At 35.1% G+C, this 22,077-nt stretch overlaps 1 protein-coding gene across 3 annotated transcripts in view; it reads left to right on the forward strand.

The window, feature by feature from the left end:
• The window catches only part of SIPA1L2 (signal induced proliferation associated 1 like 2), a 131,936-nt gene that overhangs the window by 89,819 nt on the left and 20,040 nt on the right, over positions 1-22,077 (forward strand). For all 3 annotated transcript variants that reach the window (XM_027685447.1, XM_027685455.1, XM_027685458.1), the window contains exons 11-17: positions 7,937-8,194; positions 11,778-11,861; positions 13,332-13,435; positions 13,848-13,951; positions 15,802-16,190; positions 17,656-17,880; positions 19,881-20,034. In XM_027685447.1, the coding sequence (XP_027541248.1) occupies positions 7,937-8,194; positions 11,778-11,861; positions 13,332-13,435; positions 13,848-13,951; positions 15,802-16,190; positions 17,656-17,880; positions 19,881-20,034 (1,318 nt within the window). The remainder of the gene's footprint in view (positions 1-7,936; positions 8,195-11,777; positions 11,862-13,331; positions 13,436-13,847; positions 13,952-15,801; positions 16,191-17,655; positions 17,881-19,880; positions 20,035-22,077) is intronic.

Raw genomic sequence — 22,077 nt, forward strand, 5'->3', positions numbered from 1 at the left:
AAGGCTGTTGACTCCAATCCCATTGCTTAAAGCAAGGTCAGCTAGAGCAGATTGCTCAGGGACATGTTCACTGGGTTTCGTATATCTCCAAGGAGGGAGATTCAACAATTCAGTATTTCAGTTTCAGTATGCAATCACTCTTTCAGTAAGAAATGTTTTTACATATACTTAAATGGAATTTCCTGTGTTTCGGTTTTGCACCTAGCCTTCTGTGCTAGAAGGAATGATGGTTCAAAAGCAGGCGAAAGTTTGACATCTATGCTTCAGTAATTATTGCTTTTCTTCACAGCTGTTTTTAGAGGTTTTCTTTTAAGAAGTGATACATCAAACTATCTGACATATGTAGAAAAGTTGATTTGGAGGCTAAAATAAGTACCTTGACAGTTTGACTCATCCTACAGAATATATGATCTTCTGGCAGTTGGTTCGGGTTTTTTCTCTGAATTTCAGCCTGATTTCTCAGGGTAGAAATTGGTAGTTTGTCAAAACTTTTTTACTTTAGGTGCCATAATCTGAGGTTTCAAGTTTTTACCCACAGTGCATAGATATAAAGATACACATATTTGTTTCCACAAGAATCTGTTGCATTAAAAGTTTACATACATTTACAGGAATATAAATATAATTTTAGAAAAAAAAATATTCATAGTTTCATGAAAAAATCCACATGTATCATTTTATTAATGCCTGTCTTTTGTTTTCTGAGATAATCAGGTGATTTCCACTGCTTGAAAGAGTGGTTTCTGCTTAGCTCTGTCTGCTGGGTTTTAGGAATATGAAGCACTGAGGAATTTCTCTATGGGTTGCTTATTAGCACTGGTTCCTTGCTGGGATTGAGTTCTGAAGTAAGTTTACACTGATTTGACATGAGTGCCATGGAGTATCTTGGGAACTGTACCCTTTAAGTGAAAATGAGATCCAAGTGTGCAAGGGTGTTTTCAAAGCAGTCCCAGTCCCTTGGAAAAGAAACCAGCTGAAGTGGAGATCTTGAGTGAAGTTCTTAACTCAATCTTTTTTTTGCCTTTTAACTTACCCACAAATCATCCTCAATGCATCAGCCTTTTATATTCTAAAAGAACCCCAACAAAATGTAAGTGTGCACATACAAAGAATGCTAGCAATAAACTATTAAGAAGGATTTTTTTTTCTGCAAACTGTCTTGTATTATTTTTTTCACCATTTATTTCAGCTGTTTGAATGTTGAATGTGCTTACAAAGGAATGTTGCAGAGTGATTAGGAAATTACAAAGGAAAATTCTGCTCGATAAATGCCTTCCATTACTTAATGTAGACCCTTCTGCCTATAGTCTTGATAGCAGTATATGCAAAACCAATAATGCAATAAGACTTTTCATTTACTATCCTGTAAAAATTAATGTACTTGAGACAAAGCTCCTGCTGTTTTCACTTTGCTCCGGCAGTTAAATAATCATGTACAAATTGAGAAATCATAATTATTTGTGTGGTACCGGGCTGATGTTTAGATAGAAAGAAGAATTTGCTATTTGAAACAGAAATTCTTTAAATTTGCAAAGCAGCATTAGAACAAACCTACTGGTCATTGTATTCAGATCTAAATAAGCATCCTTGTGTCATATATTTGTTTCTGTGCTATGTCTATCTCTTCAGAATTGTTAATTTGTTCTTCTGATGTTGTCAATATTATGTAGTACTGCAGCACAGTAGTTAGAATTATATGCATTCTAACAGAAGAATAATGATGTTCATTCTAATTTACTTGCACTGGTGGTGTCACAGTAGTGCTAAGGGCACTATGTCCTTAATCAGTTAAATACAAGCAAGGAAATCAAGTACTTCTAAATCCATTTTAAACTGTAGATTCTGCTAGAATATTTTTTACTACATTGAAACCTATGTGTCTGTCTTAGTTCAACTACCATTGTGTATAAAAAGAAACTGCTGAAGAAACAATTTCTAGAAAATTTAGAAAACAAACAAAACTTTAAAACAAAATCTCCCAGGATGGGCTAGAAACAAGCTGAAGAGGTGTAGCAGGAGTAGTTTCCACTGTTGGCCAGAACAAGTAAGAGACTCTTTTCCTTCTTGTAGGTCATTTTGAAAATGGAAATATTTTAGTAACCATGCCTGAAACTGCCTGTGGGCCATTTTTAAGTACTACTGCATTTCTTTTGAGATTGTTTTATTCTCTTGAACTTTGCAAACTCTTTCTTACAAATAAAATAGATGTAATTACTTATTTTCCAGTCCTGATGCTTGTTCCCCTTAAATGATTGTGATCTGATTAGACAGTTGTGTTTCTGGGGCTTTTTTTAAGTAGCAGATAACCAGCAGAGTATAGAATGTTGTGAAAAATATTTTTAGGAAGTGGAAGAATTTACTGTGTGGTAGAGTTCAAATCTTCTCACAAGGGTCTTTGCCATAAGCTGGTTGGATAATTCATAGGGCCCTCAGATTCTTTGGGTTTTTTTTTTAATTATTATTTTTTTAATTACCCACCTGCTCTAGAAGGGAACCAGGTTTAGAACTGCTGACTAACACCACCTGAGGCAGGTTAAAGCAGAAAAACCTGAAATTGAACATTTGGTTGTAAAAGTAGAATTTGGATGTACCAAAGCTTATAATTCCACCCCTGCAACTAATCTAAGAAGGCTGAAAATACCTGAAAACTCTATACTATGATGTTTTTTAGAGATAACTGAATGAACTATCACTAAGAAAGTGTAATGATACTAATTGGAAGCCATACCACTTGCAAAAAGTTAACCCTCTCTACCCAACAAAAAAATAAAATGGTAGCAAACGCTTAACTTTCTTTACCATGAGATTTACTATACTTCATATAACGTTATTAGATGCAGGGATTGAGACATAAACACTGTGGTTTAGCCTGATGGAGACTCTTTGCAAAACCAAACTCTGTCAGAATTCTGATGAGCACCATTGACTCTGACCTAGGTTGTTACATTTTAAGTGCAAGTCCTAATAGAAGGTCAATGTCACGATAAGAAGTTTGGCTCTTCCGCTCACTGCGATGTCTCTGCTACTCCTCCTGCCTTTGGAAGGGTGATAGCACCAGCAAACAACAAAGCTTAGGCATAAGGTACAGGTTGCCCTCTTCCCCATCTTTAGTATTTCCTGCACTATGTGCCGTGTCTCTTCCTTAAATAAGCAAAACATTGTGGTTTTCCTCTGCACAAAAGAAAAAAATTGTTTAAAAATGTAGTTTTTTGTCACTTTTTATACAATCTTTTGAGCTTTATTCTTCCCAATATAGTTTCCAAAGAAAAGGATGTATAAATTTGGCCTTTGCCAGTATATGCTACTTAGGAGCGTAAGGTTAAGTATGCAGCATTTCTGTCATCCTTGGCAAGCCGAAACTTTATTGTACAAGCATCTTTTTCTATTTTGATTTGCATCAAAACAAAGGAAAACTAGGCAATGTGTGAAACATATGGTATCCACCCAGAAATAGTCTAACAAAAGAACTATAAAATAAAAAGGTACAAAGTCGAAAACAATTCTCTGACACTTACTGTATTTCTCATCCAAGTAAAAAGACTTTGATTTTTTTCTTATGTTGGGTTATGAATGAACTTATAGCAGGAGTTAATTAGGATTGCTAAAGTTTATTATGTGTACAATTGTTACAGTCAAGCAGGAAAAAAACCAAAAATACCCAGCAAAGCTCTGATTGTCTCTATGGAGAGATGCAAAGAAGAGCTCCAGACTCTTTTTTTTTTTCTTTTTTTTTTCTTTCTTTGCTCTAGTCACAGAATCACAGAATGTTGAGCCTTAGAAAGGACCTTAAAGATCATCTAGTTCCTTTCTGTATTTCTCTTTTTCATACAACAGTACAGGTGTAGAGGCTCTTAGGAGGCCTCTGAATTGTTTGTCAGCTTATCCATACAAAGATTCTGGTTAAAACTAAATAGTAATAAAGATCAGAAGGACTATGAGTGTATCTTCATAAAGGAGGGATTGGCAGCTTCAACTCTTTGGCTCAAGTGCCAGAGAGTTAGCACTTGCCTTAAACCAGGAGTGATAAAGTCGGCACCAGCCTTACCTGAGGTTGCCATAAACAATGTCATACATCTATTGTGGTATGAAATTATTTTAAAATATAATTGATTTACTTTTTTTCAAATTACTTTTTTTTTTATACAGCTCATTACTGTTAATAGGTTGCTGAGATGTCAGAACTTGACATTTTTGTCTTGACTTTTTAACTAAAGTTCTCTTATACCATTTCACATTTCAGTATTATGCAGTGTCTTGGACTTGTGCTGTAGCTAATATAGGGAGTCATCAGTCTCATTGTGACACTTCGGGCACTGCTGTAGTGTAAGAACAAACATGCACTGTAATAGAAGTGATTGGTTTCAAACAAAAAGTTTAAGTGGGCAGAATGCAATTACTTATTGTGCTGCTAGATATAGATAAGGACTCCTTATTGAACAAGATTAAATGTTTTGAATTGAAATGGTGATAGTAAGGGATAATTTGTTGGTGTCCTACAACTAATGCATACCATTAGGTACCATCCCTCCATCCCTCTGTGATACACTGAACCTAAATTAAATTGTAACCAGGTGTTCTAGTTTTGTTGTTACCCTAACAAATCATTCATGCTGTGTGAAATCTGTAGATAGCTGGGGTCCAAATACCAAAGTCATATCCAGTAGCTGATAGTCATAGGACGTAGCAGAAAAAGAAGGCTTTTGTGTAGTTATGAAGGTGGCAAACTGCTGATCATGGTATATGAAAGCTTCTAACTTTTCCGTGGAGGTGAATATTTACCTTTTTCAACTAACATCCTTGCCTAATATAGGCCCTTCACAGAGCCTATTACAGAACCTTTATATGGAATCTGAAATTAATATTGAAAGATTTGGTTAATGTACTTTGAAAAATTTAATGGACTGCTTGATAATTGTTTCAGAACATAATGCTCCTTGCAGGAACATTTAAATATTGCAGATTTTTATAGCAGACTCCTAAATTTTAATATGCAGTCATGACCTGCTTGTTGTATCATAAAGTCATGCTCTCTGTAATTGCGGAGTAGGTTTTATAAACTAAATTTTTTATAGGATAATATGGCTTTTGAACCAAAGATATTAGTAGGAGTCTGTGCTTTATGTTGAAGGATTGATTTAATTAATAACAAACTATAGTGAAGGAAGTGCTGTCATTTCTGATGTGTGGCTAAAACTTGGTCACATTTACATGTTAAATAACGAGTCTGTTTTTCAAATGTTATATAGGATATAATTGCGAAAGACATTTGATATCCTATATTTGTTCAACATAAATTTAAGTATCTTTTTAAGACCATAAAATAGAGATTTGTCTTTACCTATCCTTTCAAGTTAATTTAAAAAATGTGTAATATTAAAATTAAAAAGAGAATGAAAACCCATCATTCAATACCAGTGCCAGTGTATATTCTTGCTTCAGTGGAATAAGTAACACTGTTATAACTAGAAGTTAGATAATGGTCAAATTAAATATTTAAGAGGAAATTGCATTTAGTTTTATGGGGTTTTTTTATGCAAGATCACTTGCAGTTTGATCCATGGTGGGGATTGAGATAGGGATCCTTACTGGATTGCAGGAATGAAGTAACCGATACTCTTTCTTTCTGATATAGGAGGTAGCTACAATTATGACTTCACCTATCTCAGTATGCTGCAGTATCTGTTCTTTAGGCAGTGCTTGTGAAGCAGTGAAACATATTTTTTTTTTGTATAAAAGTTGAAGTGATTGGGTTGGTAGTTTTAAATTAAAATCTAAAACTCTTATGTGACAAAGGAAGCTATATAAAACCATGGATTTTTTTTTTTTTCCGAGCCAGTTAAACAGACATGTTGGGGCTCTGTTTTGAATTCATAAGTAACGCTGAATGTGTACAGTGATTTGAAACAGGGTTGTTTTGTAAGCCTTTTTCTGCAGGAACTAAGTCCTGAATATTTTTTTTTCACTTGTAGGGACTATGTTTTCTTGATGCAAGCAAACACAATATTTTACAAAATTTTAATTTCTTACTCATTGTGGCAAATCTTCTTGTTTCCTGTTTTTATATCATGCTTTAGTTAATCAGTTAGCAAGCTGAGTCAAACTAAATAGTAGGAACAATCCCTTTTGCCTTTAAAACTCATGACTATTTTTACAGCAGTTAGAGTACTTTATGGGGAGCATCTAATGAAGGATACAATGACAATTACATGCTATAACTTTCTCAATTACCAAGATGAACTGTGAAATTGATATCTTAATAATAAAAACTGGGGAGGTGTTGTCTTGTTTCTAATGCCTAAAGCCTATAGGAATGAAGAAGGGAGTGAAACAATTCTAAGAAATTAGCAGAGGGGTGATTGAAATTTTAGCCGACATAATTGTTCAACTTCCTGGTCAAACAATGGATAACTGTATATATGGCCACATGAAAAAAATATGCAGTGCATTAAACTGATATTAGTGTTGCTAGATCATCTCTGTATTCTTTGATTTAATGCTACAGGATGAACAGTTTGCCTGTTTCATTACTACAAAATTCAACAGACTGAAGCATCTGGCTGGATCAGACTGGGCATATACAGAATATCTAGAATGCAATTGTTACAGTTGCTCATGTGTCTTCTCTTCAACAACCTTGAATAATAGCATTTTTCTAATTTCTTTTTTTTCTTACTCTGTCTACTTGAAGACTGATAATGAAAATATTCTTTGGGGGTTTGATTCAGAAGCATTAGGACACAGTAATTTAATGTGTGAGAATTTATACAATTTATTTGAATTGCACATTTATGTTAAGTCATTTGTGCCAAGATATTTTCAGGATTAAGACTGTGAACTCCTTACATGCACTCTATTCTATTTTCTCTAGGTGATTTTAGTTTAGTTGGAAATGGTAAATATTGAGTTTTCAACAAAAGCAAAGCTCCATCAAGACTCAGCTTAAGGAATGGAGCAGAACTGCATTTGAGACAGAGGAGCAAATTTTCGCTATTTCCTATTTAACGTTAATGTATTGCTTTAGAGTTATTTAGGGTGTTTTCTTTATAGATGTTGATTTAGTACACACTACCTATCAGACAATTAATGGAGATGGAATGTTCAGAATATAAAATATCTACAATGATAATAAGAGCTGATTTAAAGCAGATGTGAAGCTGCTATTAACCAATTTCTGAAACAGTAACCCTTAATTATTAAGTCCAGTCTGAGTCTGTAGCAAACATCCCATGGGCAAACTGATCTTCTGTGGAACACTGTCAGTACTTTTACCTGAGTTTACACTGTCTGGGAATACTGTTAATATTTAACCACATTGTACACTTCAAGCAGAGGTGATAAGCCAGACTGTTTCTGATTTTTCTCTTCCTTCTACTTCCTTAATTCTCTTCCAGGCCTAGAGATCCCTGGGAAGAGAGACATTAGAAAGTACACTTTGAAAACACGGAGAAAAATATTTAAGTGCCACTTAATCATTTTGCATTGTAATCTACATGCTCTGTCATTCAGTAGAGACAAGGTGGGATTCTAAAGGAGAGTTCTCAACCCCACTAAAAAAACATATTTATGAATTTTAAACAAACCAAAGCTGTTTTAGAAGAATTTGATGTTTCATGACTTCTGAATGCCTTGTTTCTAAAATTTTTTATTATGTAAAATTCAAGCTGCAGATTAATTTATAAAATGTTAATGTGTTCTCCTTTTTGAAGGGTGAGGAGACAGTTCAAAGATCTTTGAGCACATGACAGCAACTCCTTTGTTTTGAAGCATTTCTTACTTGCTTGGCCTGATATGTTTGAAGTGTTTCAAGCACAATGCTATATGAACACCTTTGGGCACCTGGAATCAAAATATGTATATAATTCTGACTGTGAAACGAGATTTCTTTCTTTATTCTCTCCAGTGACACTGATCAGCATTTTTATTTGTCCCACCACAGGGGTTGTTCAGAACTTTGTCGTATACCCATGGTGGAATACAAACTTGACAGTGAAGGCACCCCATGTGAGTATAAAACCCCTTTCAGAAGGAATACCACTTGGCATCGGGTGCCGACTCCCGCTGGGCAGCCTCTCTCTCGTGCCTCTCCAATCCTAGGAACATCTGACAGACTGCAGTGCCAGCAGCTTCTCCAGCAGGCTCAGACAGCCATTCCTCGCAGCACTTCCTTTGATAGAAAACTGCCAGATGGTGCAAGGTAATATACTCTCTGGATAATGCCTGTCATTTTCCTAAGGTGCCTTACTTTAGAAATCTCTGCTTTCTAGAACTTTGGTATCTTATTTTTTAGACCTTACTTTGTTGAGTTTTGACAGTAATTTTAGTTCTGAAGTTGTATTAAAGAGCATTCACTGGGCCAGTCTACTTTAAACAAGTGACTTTGTTGTTTGTGATGGAAGTGGACTGTACTGAGGATCTGAATGCTGAGGACAGCTGATCTTTCCTTTTAGTCCCAAATCGGTGAAGTGGGAAACTGTCTTGTGATTTTTGGATCTAAATAATGTCCTGTCCCCCACCTGTTGGAAGCCTATTTAAACAAATAATGAGTGTAAATAAAATGAACTCATTCCTTTAAAAATTAATGACTTAATCTTGTTACCAAGCTATTGGCATAGTTTCAAAGGGTTCTGCAAGTCATTGCCAGTCCTTATGCCTTGCTTTGCTTTTAATTAAACAAAGCAGAGCATGTAATTTGAATATAACACCTTTTAAATGATAAGATGGTATCCTTAAATGTTACCTCTGTTCTAATTTAATCATAATTCTTCATTAAGATGAAACTTTACTTTTAAGGTAAAAATTTGTAAATACATTTGACCATTGAATTATTTAGGAGAACCGTATGTCTTGAGCAGAACTTTCTGTCCTTTATTGTTTATCATCATTTAAACTTATACTCTTATTCCGTGGGGTTAGGTAGTTCTAATTTTGAAGGAAGAAATTATTTCATGTTGAAAATATGTAGTTGATATGAAATCTTAAACACTAGTCTTAAATAGCTTTAAAAAAATCTGTGTGAAATAATGAAATACCACTATTGCTACATTGCCTATCTTATTTAGTAGAAAAGAATTAGTGACTTTTGACATTGAAATGTATAGAGGTAACAGTAGTACATATGTGAAAATGTCTATATTGTGGTCTGGGGAAGGCAGACTCCCAGTTATGGCCACTTGATCATTTGTATTCTTCTTCTCCCCATCCACTTCCTCACCCCCTTAAAAACTGAGAGGTGCAATTCCGTAAGCATGTATATACCATTATAGAACTTAAGCTTTTCCTGATGTTTTGTTAGTGAAATTCTTGCTAACATCTAGCATAAGGAGACAATGTATCAAATGTCTAGAAATACTGCAGGATTTATGAAGCCTTATTAAGCATACTCTATGCTTATTCTTAGAAAGAAAGGAAAGTTTCTGACATGCTACTCATTTCCAAAAAAACTTTAGAAACATAAGTTGCACTTCTGCTAACACTCAGTGAAAAATGTGAAAAAATGCTAAGACAGAGGCTCTCTTTTATCATGAAGAAATTCCTGTATCACCTAAACAAAACATGTGCAATGCTGAAGTGCTGTTCTGGGGAAGACATGATGCAGAGGATAAATAATGAAAGGACAGGAAAATGATGGACTGTGACATGTAGGTCTTGAAACATGCAAAGCAAAGTTCCTAACTGGCAAGGTCTTTCCACATGGGAAGATGATTTGGCAGAGAGATGGGCTTAAAAATAGAAGAGTTTGAAGTAAAGTGGATTAGTGCCTATAAGTAGTCTTGTAAGGGTGAAAATATGTACCCAGGCTAGGAAAATAGTGGAGAGATTTATAGGGTCAGACACCCAGTATTGGTTTAGGCAAATTGAAGAGTGAAAGCAGGGAGAAGCAAGTTGATAGAACAGGGAAGGTTTAACAGCTGATCTGAAAATAAGCTGAGTGAGGTCAGTAATAAAACAGTTGATTTTAGAGACAAAAAGAGGAAGAAGCCACAGAAATGTGGGCTAGATATAGTAAAAGAGTTAAGCAGCAACAATTCAACTACTGTGCCATGTAATATTTAGGTGCCCAGTCCCTGGAGTGAAATTAAAACCTGAGAGCTGAATTCTTATTCTCCTATTATAGTTCCTGAGGAAAATTTAAGTGCTTTGAGAAGGTAGTCCAAGTGGTTTTGTGTTGTTCAAGGAGTTTCCTCTAATTAGAAATCACTAAGAAATACAAGGATAAGTTTGAGCTCTACTCCTGTTTTCATAAAGTGTCTAATTCTGTGACAGCTGCTCATAGCATGTGCCTGAGTGAAGCTTCAGTCAGACTCACTCTTCTGGTTTTTGCACCAAGAAGTGTCTGTGTACTTTAGTCCTTGAGTCACACTTGTAGGCTAGTGCATCCTATCACCTGGAATCTGGAATCCATTCCTGACAACAGTCAGCTGGAACTTTTGTATGAAGGAGCTTCATGAGGCATTCATTGATCAGATTTCTGTGGTTTGCCTTTTGTAGCCACTCTGTTTAGTAGGCTAAAGGCTTCACTCTTGTCCCTCAAATAGGAGGCTTGGGATCTAGACATACATCAGCCTTGGGATGGCACAAACCAGTGTCCTGGTTTTGAGGACAATGTCCTAAACATCAGTCTGGAGGCTGGGAACACATGAGATCATAACTTACCTATTCACTTAAGCTGATTAAGAAATGCAAAATTCTTAGTGGTAAGAAGCAAGTCCATGGAACTGAATTAAACTGTAGCCTATAGATTAGTTCACTTGATTACGAGAGGCTCAGTCTTGTCTATACTTGTCAGAGACAAACATGCTGAAAAATTAGGCACTATCTATCAATTGTGTATGTATTTGGCTGTTAGACAAAATATAATAGCTAATGTCTTCAAAATTTTCAAGCTGAACTGTAAAGTTTCTAGTTGAAGATCAAGTCCTTGGGAAAGTGTTGTTTATAAACACAAAACTACCTCTTTTCAGTTCCTCTGAGTACAGATATTCATTTCTACATGTAAAAAACAAATGAAAAAGAGAGGGAGAGAAAAGAAAAAAAAGATAAATACAGGGAATTAAATTCAAGGTAATGTCACCAAAGGAAATCATATTGTAGTTATGGAATGATATGCACAGAAGTGAAGGAAAGGACAGTGATCAAAACCAAATTTAAGCATTGAATTTCAACTGTCTGGAAATCCAACAAAACTGCTTAGAGACATTGTTTGAACATGAGGCTCAAAAGTTTAAATAGTAAGTACAAAATAATACTATTCATGGAAATGTTTTCTTAGTGCTTTTCCATTTCAAAGAATTAATAAAATAAAATAAAAAAAGCATTGCTCTTACCTCTTCTAAATTTACTGTGTTTAAAATTGGAATATGCACCAAGGAACTAACAATTGTTTCTGATCCACCATGAGAGCTTCCCACACATAAATTTAGAGACCTAATCCAGCTGCTCTGACTCCTGAGTAATCCCACTTGTTCAGAAGTAAAGCCAGAACTAAGGAAAATAGGATTTTGCACTTAGTTACATTCATTTTGGGAATTTAGAGTTTTATCTCAGTTTCATAAAACTTAAACAAGAATTTTAAAGGTATAGTATTTACTCCATTACTAATAAAATACTTCCAACTGAATATATAAAAAAGACATAAAAAGAAACAGACTAAGTGTTCATACTGCATCTGTATTATTCGTAAAAATGAATGTATTTGATAAAAGAAGCACAGCCAAGTTCAAATCTGAAACCCCACAAATACCTCAGTGCATTGTTAATGACTCTAGTAAACATTACAGAAGTTCTCCGAGCAACCAGTCCTCATCCAGTGACCCAGGACCCAGCGGGAGCAGCCACTGGAGACAGCAAGTGGGATATGACGGGTATTGGTGATTTTTAAAAATTTTTATGTAAATCTTGCAATAGCTCCTATGCATCTTCTTTCTTTAGCAAAATTTATATGCATGTTCTATATCATAGATTTATTTTCAAACTGTTAGTATCTTTTAAGATGTACAGGTTTACTGATCTTTGATGTAACATGCATGGAAATACAATTTTAAAGTCATCCTAATTTAATTCTTTAGGACCAAATTTTTACTTTACAGTTCAGGTAAATTACAAATGATTCTTAGATTTACTTTTCCAGAAATAGGCCAGAAATCAGCTAGTAACTCAGAACTGGAATAAAATAATAATAATACCTTCTCCTTTTGCTTCAGTAGAAAGGTGTTTGATTAAAAAAAATATCTTTATGGTCTTCAAAATGTTTGTTTCGGTGATATCCATTCCCTTGAATCTCTTCTCAAAAAAGTAGCAATTTCAGAGGTCTCCCTAAAAGGCTGTTGCAGTATATGGCTGCTTCTTTAATCCCTTGTTAATACCTTGGTGCTGAAGTTTCAGAAGTTAGCTATCTGTATATAAAAGACCACCCCAGTATAACTCATGGTATAAGAATATTATGTGAGACATCTGCTCTAAACTACTTTAAATTTATGACTTTGTTGTATATATACAGCTGCCAAAAACATTCCTGTTATAAAAAATTGAGCAATGATAGTATCTACATAGAGTAATATAAAAGCATTCCAGATTTGCCAAGTGGCTTTCAGAAGTTACTTTTCAGAAAATAATGTGAATATTGAAAACATCATCTTGACTTCTTGTCTGGAAGCTTATTAATGCTTTGGCATGATTGATTTTGGATAAGATACTCCATGTAGCAGATATATATGCCATATCTTGGAGACTCTTCGAGGAATCTCAGATAACTCAGTGAAATCTCTGGCAGCTAGAGATGCTAATAATTCAGTTAAACAGTAGCTTTTTTTTTTCCTTTGACAGTAAACACATCAAAATGCATCTTGTGTTAAGTTTTCCAGCACAGTTATTTCTAACAGCAACCTAGGTTTTAGTGTGTTGTTTTGTGAAATATTTTAGCTTTTGCAACAAAACAATGGATCTAGTACTAGCTTACGTGTTCTGAATGTGAAAACCTGTGATGTCTAACCAGAGTCACTTTCTGTGGGGCTTAGATCATTAAGCTGTAAAGCATATATTATCATGGTTCTTCATTGCAAAAGCCTTTTGGGTATATAGCCGCAAGAATGCATTTCTTCTTGAAGTTCCATGTCTTTTTGGCCTATTCACACTTAAGATATAACTGTATGCTGTTGAAAAATTTCCATGTAAATATTTCATGAAGAGTTTGGAAATGTTTGGGAATGATGATTGTTTAAAAAAATCACTCACAAAGTATTTGGTTTTAAGATTAAAAAATGTTATTGTTCATCGTGTAACTAGTCTTGCAGGATAAAAACCCTAACAGCTTAATTTTCTGCTTATGTTAAAAGATGCCAGTCCCCTTTACTCCATGAACATCACCAAGGTTCAGGCTCGCTGGAGTGTGAAGGAGGCAGAGAACGAGAGGAAACTTTGGAAGGAACTAGACATTCTGGTAATAAAAACCACTATATCTTAAAAATAAGTGTTCTTTGCAATGCAGTGCCTGTTGAAATGCAGTCACCTTCTGATGCAGAGGCTTGATACACAAAGAGCAGTGTAAGATGATAGTGAAAGTGAGGACTGTTACAGACAGTCTAACAGAATATGATGTGGGATATTTAGAGAATACTTGAAACAGACTCATCCTGAACTTCAGAAAGCCTCATGAATGATGAAAAGCAGGTTGAATTTTATTTAGTTATAATTGAAAAGCTGGATCTTAGGAAATTCTACAAAGATACATGCCTGTGATTCCAAAGAGAGTACAGGTTTGAAACCTGATGCTGAGTCATGTGTCGTTTTCCTTTCTATAGTATATTCATCTTTTTAGCATTCAGAAATTAAAACACAATTATGTATTGCAGAAACCAAGTGGCATACACCATCGACCAAAGTTCTGAGCTCCTACAAAGACCGAGCTTTACAGAAAGAAGGCAGTGGCAAGGAGTCACCAAACAAGCTTTCACATGTAAGTCTTTTACTTGGATGTCATTCAAAACTCTGAAAAAACCAAACCCCAAAACAACAACAAAAAAGCCCCCACTCTGGACTTAAAGAAATACATCTTAAAAATACATTTTAGTAATTTATGAGGACCACTGTATGTTTTGGGAGGCAAAGAGTATACTCACCTACTTGTGGGTTGAATTGAGTATGCTTAAACTGTGTTTATAAACTCAGAATTCCAAGAGGGCTTGGGTCTGGGGCACTGAGGAGATAAAACCAGTAAATACACTCAGCTGTGTATTTACAGCTACATTTATACTGGCTTGTTTCATCTGTGACATATTTAATTATCCTTTAAAAGAGAATAAAATTATATTTACCATACCACTTTTCATCTTGTGTGAAATACCCATGTAGTGTAATTATCATAAGCACTATAAAAATGTAGTTTGTAGGCTGGGAATGCTGAACAGATATCTAGTCTACCTAGTTTAGTGCCTTGATCAGAAAGGCAAAATCCTCAACAACATAGTGATGGAAAATACACTAATGATAATATTTGTTACCTGGAAAATCCTGCTATATGTGCTAGGAGTCTGTATGCTCTTTGTAAATTTACACTGGTGAGTATATGAGGCCAGTTTCCCATCTAACATATATTGATAACTAATGAGAATCTAGCTTGATACTTCTTGGTAAGGAAGTATTATCATAAACAGAATTATGCTGTAGAATTATGCACATGAAGACAAAAATATGTTCTTTTACCTTAAGCCAAAATTGACAGGAAGCTAGGATCAGTATATGTAACAATCAGTATTAAACAGCACCAATACCAAAGTCCCTCTCCCTGGAAAAACTGCTTATTGTATTTTTATCAATTGTTCCATCATTTTTAAGGCAACAGCCATCTTATAAAGGTTAGAATGAGTGCAAATGTGACCCCTCCTTTTTTTTCTAAACTGATTTGCTCAAAATTTGAGGCCTGTTAATTTCTGTAGGGAATAGAAGTATCATTTCTGGAAAGGCTGCCTTGTCTAACTGCTTTTGTGTGTGAGCAACAGCATCTCCTAGCATCTGTAGGAGAGGGATCTCATAAAAAAGTTAGTCACCCTTCCCACTTATATTCTACCTAAAAGAAGACCATCTGCCCAAGTAGAAGTCCATCTGCCTTTATTCTGGCTACTCTGTCATAGAGATCAGTTAATCCAACTCTTTATAAAATTTATTTAAAAAAATAAATTACAAACCCCCCCAACTTTATTGACACAAATGCCTGACATAATTGTTCCACTTCAATAGCCGTGCTTAGTTTAGGGCCCTGTGACTTAAGTTACTTTCATCTGGTACACATACATCACAATTGGCTTCAATTTAACTAGCCACACATCCAATTGGATTTGATCCAGTGAGCTGCATATTTCACCTACACTGAGAAAAAGCCAGCAATAATTCAGTCTTCGATGTTTTTCAGATTTGCAGTAGAGCTTGCTTAAACAAATAAATACCAAGGCTTCTAACTTTAACAAAATGCTTATTTTAACTGTTCAGAAATGCAATTTTATGGATGTTAAGCAGGTCCTATAATCAGAAAATTCACATCTGATGTTAAGATTTGTGATAGAAGATGGAACTAGAGCCTTTTTATTTGCAGTGACATCAACCTTTAATGTGTGTAGCCAGCTGTGCAATTCATTTCACAGAAACTGGTGGTATAATTGGCTCTTTTCATACTTCGCAGTTATATTATAGCATAGTGTAAAAAAATAATAAAATGGTTTTCGAATGGCACAAATTCAGTAATTTATATGAAAATAAATCTCTCACTATTTAACTTGCGGGGTGTCTTTTTTGGTTTGTTTTATTGTTAAGATTGGGGACAAAAGCTGTTCAAGCCACTCAAGCAGCAACACCCTGTCCAGTAATACATCCAGCAATAGTGATGAAAAACACTTTGGTTCTGGAGATCTGATGGATCCTGAGCTACTTGGATTAACATACATAAAGGGGGCTTCTACTGACAGTGGAATTGATACAGCTCCCTGCATGCCAGCTCCTCTGCTGGCCCCTTTGCACCTTGCTGGCAGCAGGTCTGGAGTACACTGTCGTACTGAGCAGTGGACCGAGGCTTCTGAAACTCCAGGCCCAGATGATGATGCAGCTAAAATCTATGCTGTTCATAGCTATGCCTCTGCTATTTCGACCAGTCATACAGCTGAAGGCAGTATGGGAGACCTAAGTGAAATCTCCTCTCATTCCAGGTATGTGTTTCTTACAAATTAGGGATTAAGGATTATAGATTAACATAGAGATAACTATTTATCATTCTTTTATTCTGTTTACCTTTCTTTGAAAGTGCACTTAACTGATTTTGATACTTTTGTTGTGTTCAAATGCCTATGTGATCAATTTTCAGGAAATTTTTGATGAGTCTGCCTGAAAAGCATAGCCAGACCACCTTCCAGCTCTGATGGAGGCTTTATATGTGATCTTGTGCACATTGCTTAGGTTTTTAAAGTTGGGAAACATCCCTGAGTAAAAGATAAGTTTGCACCTAGAACTTATTTCACATACTTTTGCTTTTTTAGTACAGTGCAACAAATTACCTTAGAGTTAATGCTGAGGGAAATCAGAAAAATTGCAATGGTCAATTTTTACATATGGTGAAAGTGCATCGTGTACCATCCTCCCCAATCTACATTATTGTGATATATGCTTTACAGTTTTGTTTGTTGAATTGAATTTCTCATTGTTTTTCAGCTCTTCTTTTTGCTACTAATGAAATGTGTGCATGGTACAACTGTTGAAAAGCAAGCTTTGAAAGTACACTTTTACAGCTGGTTGCCTTTGTCTCCCAGTTCCCATTTTATGGTGACTTTGAAGTTGAAGCTTTGGTCTATGTCTTAAGGTTTTTAGTCTATAAAGCATGGAAGGAAATTGTTTGTTCTTCTTTCCCTCTGATTTTCCTGTTTTCAATGTCAATCAGTACAGGAAAATAACCAAATAACATCTTGTATCTTCATTTCTTTATATGCTTGACATGAATGAATTTGTCTTGTATAATTACTCTGAAGAAATTTATTCTTCAAGGAAGTATTTAGTTTATTTTAAATAATTTTGAGAGTTTTCACTAAAAGGTTTTGTTAGTGTCTACTACTGCTATTATTCATAATAGAAAGGGCTGTTAAAATTATCCAGAGGACTGTTTTGTTGAGCTGAAATTTACTTCTGTTAAATTTGTTGGTAATTTAATATTAATGTGTCTGAGGGAAAGACACAGCTTAATCTGGCATGAACTGGCAAAATTAATGTGAAATGGAAAAGCACATAAGTTTTATAATTAGAGAGATATTTGGGTAATTCCCTATGTAGTTCTTGATGTACATGTGCTTGTACATATTTACTTTAAATTGCACACACAAATTAAATATATATCTCTTGAACTTACTCTTTTATTTTGATTCATGTCAGTTTGCAGTGGCATTTCTGTAAGTTGAATTCTATGCATTATTTGTTCTAGAAACTCATCACAATTCTCTTCTCAAAGAGCTTTAATGTATATGTAGTTTGTATGTAGAAAATTACTGTGCCAATATTGCTTCCTTGATTTTAACCTTGAGAAAAACTTAACATCAGGAATTATTGCTGTATACCATGTGAAGCGTTTATTTGTTGTTGTATTGCAGATTTAATTTCTGCTTTTGTATGTTTTCTTCACTTTTTCAGTGGGTCACATCACTCAGGAAGCCCGTCAACACATTGCTCTAAAAAGAGTGGCTCCCTAGATACCTCCAAAGTCTTTATAGTGTCTCAGAATAGCAGTCAACAGATGTCTGGGTCGGTTTCAAAACCATACCACAGACAAGGAGCAGTCAGTAAATATGTCATTGGATGGAAAAAATCAGAAGGAAGTCCTACACCTGAAGAATCTGAAGTTTCTGAATGCCATGAGTAAGCACTCTGTTCTACGTTGTTGGGGGAAGAAGGGTAGTGAAAATAAAATTTAAAATAGGATAGAGATTAAGTGGAGATACAACCCCCTCTTCATGAGATTATGAAAAGTGCAGACATCCATAAAACTGCATATTTGTCTAGCAAGTGACATTTAGGTAAAAATATTCCTATTTACAGGTTAACAGTGGAATAGCTCATGAGAAATGAGTTGTTCTTAGGTGGAAGAAAAAGCTTGCACTCCAAGGAAAACATGCAGTATCTCAAATACAGAAAGATGCTACTTTCGCGGTGTTGCATCAATAATAAGTAATGTTTGAATCTGCTGTTTAAAATTAACATTTAAATTCCTGTTAGCTTCAAAATCATCTTCTTGGATAACCTCCTTGCTTCTTTTTTGTGCATACTATTTGATGCTATCTCTCAATAAACCATATTCAGCCCTATATATCTTGATAAATTGACAAGATGACATGCAGTATCTGATTTTCAAATGTTTAATATGGGATTATTCTTTGTTTAATGGGAGTGGGTTATTAGTATCTTATATCTCATATTGCATATTTGTGCATCTCTATGGGAAGAATCATAATTAAAAATATATGCTAGAATATATATGCTATGAAATATGACCCTGAAGTTAAGCTCCTAAATTCCTGATTTTAAGAAGTAGAAAATGTTATAACCATCCTGTCCTGGTTATTTGTGTTTCTTGGTGTTATTGTACAAGAGATTTAATTTCCACCCCCCTCCCCCATGTTTTAATTACTTCATTTGTAGTATTATTTAAACTTATGAAGTGGTAACATCAGTGATTCCCACAAGTTTTTGCATTTTGAAGTCGATGAACTCCTGAAACAATTTCTCTTTAGTTCGAATGACACCCTTAAAATAAAATTGGATAATGAATCATGGTATTTAGACTGAAACAATGTCAATTTAGACAATTATTTTCAAGAGATCGTTCTATTCCAGAACTATTAATTGAATATGACAGCATTTCATATATCATAAAATATTGTCAGATTTTTCCATGGCATACAGTGTTGCCTCTCCTCGTTCTTTCTAGGAAAGCTCTCTATATATCACAGAGAGGAAATATCTCTCTGAGGATAATTATGTTGAAATAAAATAACATCTCTAATTAGCAATGATGAAAATCAGGTCAATTGCTGAATGTTGTGCCACTATAGGATAATTCACTGAGAATTACACTTTAACATAGCAAAGCCTTTTTCCTCTCTGCTGAAGACAGAGTCACTGATTATGCTGCACTTGACAGTAAGCGATGGCTTCCAATTGTGTGTTCTCTGTGACTGGGAATCTCTAGTTCCTTCAATTACATTTTCAGAGTAAACCTGTTAAAATTATGTCTCTCCTTTCTCACTGGAAGGAAGCTGAAGGATAATAATTCAGTTTGACAGTCTATTCTTAACTGTAAATAGATTTTTATGTGCTGATAATTAAGGAAGACAGCTGTTTTATTTATCTAAAGAACTTTATGAAGTTGCTGATAATAAAATACACTTAGCACACTACACAATTGATTACCAATACACTTCAAACATTGCCATTGATGACCATAGTAATTTTTGCAGATTGTGAAGCTGGATGCAATATCACGCTATAAAATATTGATTTTCTGATTTGCCATGGAAGTAAAAGTTAAAAATTTTTGTGATGAACCTTTGGAAATGTTGACATAAATACAGCTTTTATATTAATAGAGAAGTGTGGTGTATAAAAAAGAGAGGCAGGCTAGGAGAAGCCAGGATTATGCTCTTTTGCATTGTTCTTTAGGATTCCTAAACTTGATTTTTCAGTGGTTTAAGAATTTCCTTTTGCACCCACAGTTTCATAAATGTAAACTGATCAAAAAAATGTTCTAAATAGAGTGTGCTGGGTCAGGAGATAATTCTAACCATTTTCACTTTGTGACAGAAAATGATTGCAGTCTTTCAAATCCAATTTCTTGCTAAAAACACCAATTGTCTCAACAGAGTGTATGATGATATTGATGCTGTGTCTGCATCGAGTCCAATCCAAACTTCTGTGAGGAATGCCATTGTTGAAAGCCAACAAATCTTGTCCAAAGAAGATTTTCTGAAGTTGATGCTGCCAGACAGCCTCTCCATGGAGGAAGGGAGAAGAAAGGTTGGCTACTTTCTTTGTCTTTATCTATCTCAGCCACAGTTACCTTAGAAATGGATTTCTGGTATTACCAAGATTGCTATAGGGAAGGCAATAACATTTTGTACAAGCTAATTTTATTCCATGGGGACTCTGTAAATATTGACCATAAGTTCCAAAGTATCATTTCCCATAATGATGGAAAAAATTTGTTTTATTATGTATGAAATACAGTATTTGTTGAAGTCAGTCTTTGCTTAACTTGAGCAGAGACGAGTGCAGGTTGAGCAACTTAATTATAATTTGAAAGGTTAAGTGACATTTTCAATGTAGGATGCCTGAATTTATACACTTTGTGTGATATTAAGGCACATGAATAAAAGTAGCCCGCTTTCCCCTGCCCTGTAATAGTCAGTACCAACAATTCCATCTGAAATCTGAACCACGGTTTCATGTAGGTATCAGTGGCAACTTCTCAGAAGGCATAATTGTCAGTGCCAGTGGAGAGCTCATCTAATCTTTATCATATGAAGACAATCTAATATTTAATAGTTCTGAAAAAGTGCATAGAGAACTTAAAATTTGCTACTCCCCAAAGTATAAATGATTCTGAATTCTGTGCCTAATGTGGAAAAAAGAACAAAGCAATTAAATTACTTGTGATAATTGTCACACTTCCATATTAACTCAATGCTCTCTTAACCCACAGTGTTTATAAAATATGCTAAATAGCATAATCATCATGTCTGAATAAAACTAACACATGGGAGTCCTCTAAGTACAGAGTTGAATTTAAAATTCAGATTGTACATATTTCTAGCATGTAGTATGTTAAACGTGCATTATATGTGTTTGAATTTTCATAAGTAATGTGCTAGAGGTTTTTATCATTTATGATTGATACAATAATTGGGTTTTTGTGATGATTTCAAGAACTGCCAGTGTTTCTGGAAACCTAAATAAGAATCAAAAAAGACTGAGGAGGTGTGACCATCCTTAGGTAAATTACTGCTATCCCCTTCACCTCCCGAGACAAGTAAACAGAAGTTTAGTAAGAGAGACCATGGGCCCTGACTTACAAGAGATCCTGGCCATAGGACTTGGCAGTATAGTCTTTGGTTATGTCTTCATAGAGGGTAGTAATCTTGATATTGGTGAGCCAGTTACCTTTGACAGTGAAGTCGGAAAGGAATTTTCTGAATATGTCAGATTCTACACAACCAAGTCACATTTTTTGTTTGGTTTGGCTTTACCTTCTTCATAGATCAGGGAATAATGAGCCCTCTAGGTAATGTTTAATTTTTGTTGCACTGTAAAACTCCAACTATTAAGATTCAACATGTTTCGATAGCTGGTGAGCAACTTTTATAGATAGAAGATGCAGTATAAGCTTAAGGAGACTTGAATAGCAGCCAAGAATTGCCGAGGAGAGGGAGAGAGACCCTTCAGTTCAGAGGATGAAGGTTTTTAACCCTCTGCCCAATGTGGTCCCTAATTAAGCTCAGGGTCTTTTGATATTCCTTAGCTACCGCTTATAGAAGAATACTGGATATCCATTCATTTAAGAATGGTGCATATGTCCTCTATCCATTCATTTAGGGATGCTGCCTATGTCTGTTGTGGCCATGTTATGTGTGTGTTAAAATTTTTAATGATGTTTATTTTCATGACCCATATCTGTCTCAGGCAGATCTCTAGAACCAATGTAGTATTTTGATGCTTTCCTAGATTAGAATCTGAACGTCTCCCTCATTTTTCTCAGGGATGTAGTTAAGCATTCTAACAATTGAACATATTCTGTATTGTCATCAAGATAAATGCTTTCCTCAACTAGCACTATGAAATGTCTTTAAGTATTTTGTAAAGGCTGTGTCTTGTGGCATGGACATGGGGGAATTGATTCAAAATAAAAGAGGTTAGGTTTAGATTAGATATTAGGAGGGAAGTTCTTTATTGTGAGGGTGCTGAGGCACTGGAACAGATTGCCCACCAAAGTTGTGGATGCCCCACTCCCTGGCAGTGTTCCAGGTCAAGTTGGAAGGAGCTCTGAGTGACCTTGTCAGTGGA

The sequence above is a fragment of the Neopelma chrysocephalum genome, unplaced genomic scaffold (genome assembly GCF_003984885.1).
Source record: "Neopelma chrysocephalum unplaced genomic scaffold, ASM398488v2 Primary Assembly neopelma1_23, whole genome shotgun sequence".
Lineage (NCBI taxonomy): Eukaryota > Metazoa > Chordata > Aves > Passeriformes > Pipridae > Neopelma > Neopelma chrysocephalum.